Here is a 7,052-nt window from a genome sequence, read left to right on the forward strand (position 1 = left end):
GCTGCTATGATAAGATTTTGGGTTATCACAATCAAGTCTAACCACGGATAGTTGCAGTGATTAGATTTAGGATGTTCAGTACATGAGAGTCAGTTAGATGAGATTGTAGGTATTTCACTTATTTTATGTTGTTTTATTTCAATTTTTGAGTATAAAGCTCTTTGTGATATGAATATAATAATAATAATAATACTACTAATAATAATAATTATTATTATTATTATTATTATTATTATTATGATAATAATAATAATGATAATAATAATAAAAATTGATAATAATAATAATAATAATTCTTATTATAATTTAATAACAATAATTCTTCTTCCACTTATTTTTTAATTGTAATGTGACTAGTATCTTCCGTTGTTTTGTAATATCAATAATATGCTATTTTTTATTTACACTTAGCTCTTTATAATTTATTTTTGAATATTTAGAATACATCATTAAATTTCATGTTAGTGGTAATCTTCAAGATATGCATAAATATATGTGAACAAGTCTATCAAAAGAAACCTTCACATGCAAAGAATTTGAAGTTCGATGTATAAACATATTGTTTGGTGTCTTATTTCAGAACAATATAATAGCTTAAACTCGAAAAAGCAATCACTACAACATGGCAGGGTGTGTATTTCAAAACATATTTTGTCAACTCTGATTGATCATCAAATTCAACTTTGTGCATAACATAACATAATTTTATATTGAGATGTAGATATGTACCAAAAAAGAAATTCCGTTTTGAATGATGTTATATATTTAAATTGTTTTTAATGTTTGAGAACAGCATTTAAGAAATAATTGTGTGTATTAATACTGTTTTCTAATAACTTCAAAGTCTGAATTTGAGGGAGTTTAAATAAGGAATAGCAAAGAGAGGTATTTAAGCATATGGACGATGATTTCAGAGTAAAAAGCGTTCCTTATGTGCAAAATTCCGCCAAGTAATTGTTGTTCTTTACACGGTGTCGTAAATAACTGGCATTTTAATGTAGTAATTTATGTTTCTGGTTGATAATATTTCAACGTTTCCAGATGTCCGTCGATCAATTCTCCCAGGAACGTGTACCACTATTTCTTAGAGGACTTCTTTTCTCGTATGTAGCACTTGTTCAAAACGTATTGTAAACAATTAAAATGCTGCTTCTGCACGTTCGTTCTAATCGACAATTATGACAATAGTTGCATCTATTATCAACCATGATCATTCGTGCACCGATCTGTCCGTCATATTTGACACTTATTTGCGCACTTTCTTAAGAACAAAAAGAACTTTTAAAACAAACATTTCAAAACTTTGCGTGATGTCGCAATTTTAAGTTTGAATTGATTCAGGTGTTACAAATAATTTAACCGATAAACAAACCAGATAAATGTTAACAACGTTTAAGACTGTATTTAAGAAAATGTAATGCTTTTCTGTTTCCAGATAAGCTGGTAATAGCTTTTGGTGTTGCATTTGCAATTACTCGACTGACATATGGTAAGACCGTGCACCGTTATGTTATATGTACATGTTCATTAAAACTTCAATATTCAGAAATATGTATATTTTGCGTGGGTTCTCCTTACATCAAATTTCTTTGATGTTTTGAAGACTACGTTTATTGTATTTAACATTTTTTTTGGTTAAAAAATAGCGAACGAAACCTTTCGAAGTTATGTTCCGTAAAATGATGTGTTGTTTGTTAAATCGAATATATGGTATAGTGTATAAAATGTAACACTTAAATCTAAAGTAACGAGGCATTTCTTTTTAGGTTTGGTGGAGGTTAGCACGACATTATGCACCATCGAAAAATACGCCTCAATACTTTTGGTCACGAAGGGTTTTATAGAATTGATCATGCTTTGGGCACCGTTGGTGATCTTCCGATTTTTTGACATGGTTGAACGTGCCAGTATCAACCCTTGTTTCGAAATATATGTCTATGTATTTACGCTGACAGAGTTTGTGCTACTTGTTTTGGGTAAGCTAAAACGTTTGTTTTACAGATTGTAAATATATCTGATCAAAGAAAGCATTTATCTATCAGAAAATTAAAAATGGAACAAGCTTAACAAAAGATAAAGATATATTTGATATTGAAGATATGAAAAACAAATGCACACGTAAATAGTAATAAACTGATTTTCCTGTAAATGCTACACATCTATTGCAGAAATTGTTTGGTGTTCAGGATACTATACAGAAATGAAGTCAACCTGCAATTCAGCCGATCCGAACTGGAAAGTTCACTTTGGAAACTTCGTCATCTCCCAGACTGTTATAGACGGTTTAGTATGGATTGGAACAATATTTTCACTTTGTTTCCGTATGTTCGACATCGATTACGCAAATCATAAAAACGACATGAATCGCGATAGTTCGGAACATGCTAATTCTTGAGTGTCATAACTCCTCTCGGAATTTCAAAGCATCTACAATTAAACAGGCGACATGTTTCATTATTAAATTTTATTTAATCTAAAATATGTGAAATTAAGTAACGTTAGACCAGTTGGATTGCATAATCTCTAAAAACGAAGCACAATAGAATGAAGTGGTTTTTGATTTCTACAGCATTTATTGTATATATGACTATCCAAATTGTTTTAGATACATTTGATGAACATTTTACTTTGACATTTGCGAGTTGTGTTCAGCAGTTACCCTGCTCTTTGTGAAATGTGTTGAATTGGATTGGACAATAATTGAAGTAATTATGGTCAATTCAGGGGCTACCCTTGGACCGCTTAATTGCTGGTGGATTCTTCTGTTACTGTTACCAGGAATATAATATAAAGCATGTAATAGACAATAAGAATAATTTCAAAATTTTTACCAGTTAAGTATATTAAAACTGAAAATTTAAAAATCATCTGCTGTGTATTCTTTTTTCAATAAAATGAATTGTAATTGGTGTCATGCTCATTGATTGAAAGATCTTTAGACGATTTTGTAATTGATAGTTAACCATAGCGTCTGATCGTCCGGGAGTCAAAAGTTTATAGTTAATAACGCGTGGTTTGAATAAGGAAACATTCTATGTAAGTAGTATCCTTGCAATAGGTTTATTGGTACATGTTGTGTCAATAGACACCGCACGCAAGAAGTGGTTGAAGTTTTTCGTTGGGTTATATCAACTAACATATTTAAAATGCGGACTATATCGGCGTTGTCCATCGCAAAAACGTACACATTTTCAGGATCAGTTGACGTGTTTAAAACTTGAATACATACAATGTCGCGTAAGTCGTTTTATTTTACGCAATACGGCTATATGTATAATATTTTGTGTTTAGTTGTGCCGAAAAACAGTGCACCGGGTTTGTTTAACTAATAAAAGGGCAGCTTGGATTCCAGGCGACGAGTAAACATGAAAACAAGCCTTAACCAAAATCACGTTCATTTATTATATGGTTTCTACTAATTTATTTATATGTAAATACACTAATGATCGCGTTTTTTGGGATCCAAGGATCGCAATAAATATTGTCAGGTATTTCATGTAAATATATATTCATAAGCACAGTTAATGTAAAAACATGTTCTTCACATACTTTGTGTGGTTGCATCTAATATTAAACGTTATATACATATGTTAAACATTGTTCTACCAAGTAAGACGTTATTCCTCTAAGTATTTTCTAAAACCTATAATTACATGTGTTATTTGGAACGCATTTCAGAGTTGCATTGGTCACGTGATGTTAACTAATTATGTCAACAAATATAAAATTTGTTGTTTATATCGTTTGTCCTGAACAAACTAAAGCGTGCGAAAATAATCATTCACGAACAAAGTCGTCTTCCAATCAAAATTTATATTGGAACATGTGTCGTTTTTCTTATTCTTTTGGAAATGGCATAATTTTTAAGTTTGTCAAAAGAGCGAACGACTTTCACAAAAATTCGGTGATTGACAATTCATGGTAAAACAGCTTGAAATACAATTTTATTTGAAACAACCGTGAACATTTATGAGAAAGCAATGCCATTTTGCGAATGGTTGAGGAATTAAACTGTCCTGGTCAGACAAGTTACTTGTAGCAAAATTGTGAACTACGAATCCCGTGGGAAAGAGTCGTCATTCAACGTTCATCTCAATACAATTCTAGTTGGTACTATTCGTGGAATCACTATGTCAAGTGTATAATGCAAATAAAAAAAAGTTAAATAAACGTGCAAACATATACAAAATGCTGACTGTGAAAATATTGTGCAGCCTGCCCTTTGTCTGTATATAACATGTTAGGGAAAGGGCAATTTGATCTAATCATCCCATGTACTATAAATGGAAAACCAACAGCTGTATTACAGATACTATTTAAATTATCTTTTCTTCACATCACCTCATGACATACATGATAGCATCTTGTAAAATCACGTGAAGTGCATACAAAGGTTTAAATGCCAGGACGTGTACAAGGACGTTTTGGTTTATCGTCCACATTGATTATGAAAATTAGTAGTACATAGATAGATAGATAGATTTATTCGGCATATACATGTCAAATAATAACATAAACAATTTATCACATTTTGCATAAGAACAAGATAAATTTAAAACAAACACATATACTGAGCACTAAAAATATCACAGATAGAATTGAAATCATAAGGTATACATGTGTGTTACATTTACAATACCTTAATACAATTTCTTAGATGCTTAAAACAAAATTAGATTAGAAAAACACATATATTTAGCATCACAGAATTAAAATTGACTCAATGAGGTAAAAATTTGAGGTACATTTACATACCTTAATAAAATTTACAATTTTGACAAAGAAGTTTAACCCAAATTCAGCTTAAGACAATCACATACATTGAACACAAAAATATCACAGATTAAATTGACTTCATGTGGTATACAATTATAGGTACATTTACATTAGACTGTTTACTTATAGTTTATTTTAGTCTGATATACGGACATGTACTGCCAGGAAAGCCCTTGAAATTCTTGCGACTTATTTCTAAAGGGGTCCTTTACATTACTGCTTCATACAGCACATAAACTAGATATCAGCTAGCTATAGTCATATTATGTTAAATGGTTATTGAATTATTTTATACTTTAGTTAGCATATCTAAAATTTACAAAATGTATATATGCGTTCAACAATTTGAGCGAGCACATGATTATATAAACTCGTTACTTAACAAAGACATGGGATATCTAAATACTTAAAAGAAACAACACCGTCTGCCATGCTCAAAACCTAAAGGTACTTGTTAAGAAAATGTTTTTTGACTTCTTTTTTGAATTTGAAGTGACTATTTATACATTGAATAGATTCTGGAAGAGCATTCCAGGTTAAAACACCATTATAATAAAAAGTTGAAGCTATCGCTGATTTTGTGACAGGAACATAGAAATTACATTTGCTCTTTCGTGTGAAGTAGCTATGAACATCAGATTTCTTTATAAAGTTTTCTTTCATAAACACTAGACATTTATCATAAATTTTTTTATGTACATGATTTAGACTCAGTTGTTTAACTCTATCATTAAGTTTTAATATTCCTAGTTTGTAAAAATCTGAGCAGGTCAGTGTGGTTCTTGGTGGAACATTTAAAATGAATCGCACAACCTTGTTTTGTGTAATTTGTAATTTAGACTTAAGAGTTTTCCCCAAGTTATTATACCAGGCCGAACAAGCGTAGTCAAATAAGCATTGAATTAGTGAATTACAGAGGGTTTTCCTAGTGTTAAAATCCAGAACACTGGTGTGTCTATACATGAACTTAAGTCTCGAGTTTACCTTACTGATGATGTCATTTGCACATGTATTACCTGACAGGGTGTTATCTAGAACATTACCTAAATATTTCACCAATTTTTGAGACTTTATAGTTTGATTATTACATATGACTGAGAAATTTTCAACCTTTTTAATTTTTCGCTTACTTCCAAAAAGTATACATTCTGTTTTACCTATATGAAGAGACAACTTGTTGTCAACTAGCCAGTTATTGCAGTTTGCTTATTCACATCCTAATTTTTTACTTATGACATTTGGATCTTGATGTGAGAAAATTATGGCGCTATTATCAGCATATAAAAGTAGTTTGCAATCTTTGCTTATACTTATTTCCATATCATTTACATAGCATAGAAAAAGAAGAGGTCCTAAAATACTACCCTGAGGGACACCACATGTTACTGTTTCCGAGTCTGAAAAAGTATCATTTACATGCATTGTTTGATTTCTCCCAGTTAAGTATGAGTGAAACCATTCTACAGATTGAACCCCCATGATCTTAAGTTTTTCACACAGTATAGTGTGATCTACTGTGTCGAATGCTTTTTGTAAATCGAGCATAATCATGCCTGTGTATAACCCTTAAGCAGTTTGCGATTTGACGAAATCTGTTAAATGTACCAAACATGATTCAGTTGAAAAATTTGTTCTAAAACCTGATTGAAACTGATAAATTATATTTTTTTCGCTAAAAAAGATTCAAGTTGGTTATATACACACCTTTCTAGTACCTTACTAACAATACATAAAATACTGACAGGTCTATAGTTACCTACATCAGTCTGGATATTTTTCTTAAAAAGAGGTTTTACTCTAGCAGCTTTTAGCTCTGTTGGAACTTCTTTATCAACTATTGATTTATTTATAATAAAGGTAATAGGTATTTATAGAAAAATTGCCCCATCCTTAATAAACCGTGCTGGAATGTTGTCTAACCCAGTACTTTTCATAGGATTTAATGAACATAGTTCTTTATAAACATACTCTTCACTGACTGTTTTAATATAGAATTTTTTCTCTGATGGAACCTTGTTACTATAGTATTCTTTAAAGATACTAGATGGGGCTTTAAATACATTTGGGAATGCCGGTAGTTTGCTAACAAGCATTGATGCTACATTGGTAAAGAAGTCATTAAAATAATTTGCAATCTTTTTGTCATCAAAACAGATTTTATCATCTATGTTTAAAACAACTTTTGCAGAAGACTGAGATTTGGAGCTATAGCCTAGATCTTTTAAATGTTTCTTTTTTGAACATATATAGAAGGCGATCACGCTCTTTAATTAATA

The 7,052-nt window shown here is 30.8% G+C and overlaps 1 protein-coding gene across 2 annotated transcripts; it reads left to right on the forward strand.

The window, feature by feature from the left end:
- The first annotated feature begins 47 nt into the window (after window positions 1-47).
- Window positions 48-3,595, forward strand: LOC127858276 (uncharacterized). Of its 2 annotated transcripts, none has more exons than XM_052395268.1 (6): window positions 48-105; window positions 581-630; window positions 1,042-1,103; window positions 1,436-1,489; window positions 1,767-1,976; window positions 2,169-3,595. In XM_052395268.1, exons 2-6 carry the CDS (start codon window positions 623-625, stop codon window positions 2,393-2,395), a joined length of 561 nt encoding a protein of 186 aa, XP_052251228.1. In that variant the 5' UTR covers window positions 48-105; window positions 581-622; the 3' UTR covers window positions 2,396-3,595. The 2 variants fall into 2 exon arrangements, with proteins under 2 accessions (XP_052251228.1, XP_052251229.1); XM_052395269.1 differs by having other exon boundaries at window positions 71-109.
- The last annotated feature ends 3,457 nt before the right edge of the window (window positions 3,596-7,052 follow it).

This window comes from Dreissena polymorpha, chromosome 14 (genome assembly GCF_020536995.1).
Source record: "Dreissena polymorpha isolate Duluth1 chromosome 14, UMN_Dpol_1.0, whole genome shotgun sequence".
Lineage (NCBI taxonomy): Eukaryota > Metazoa > Mollusca > Bivalvia > Myida > Dreissenidae > Dreissena > Dreissena polymorpha.

Excerpts from the sequence above, each read along its gene's own strand:
- LOC127858276 (XM_052395268.1), top strand. Across the intron at positions 1,104-1,435 it reads CTTAGAGGACTTCTTTTCTC|ATAAGCTGGTAATAGCTTTT; the intron begins GTATGTAGCACT and ends TTCTGTTTCCAG. Across the intron at positions 1,490-1,766 it reads AATTACTCGACTGACATATG|GTTTGGTGGAGGTTAGCACG; the intron begins GTAAGACCGTGC and ends ATTTCTTTTTAG.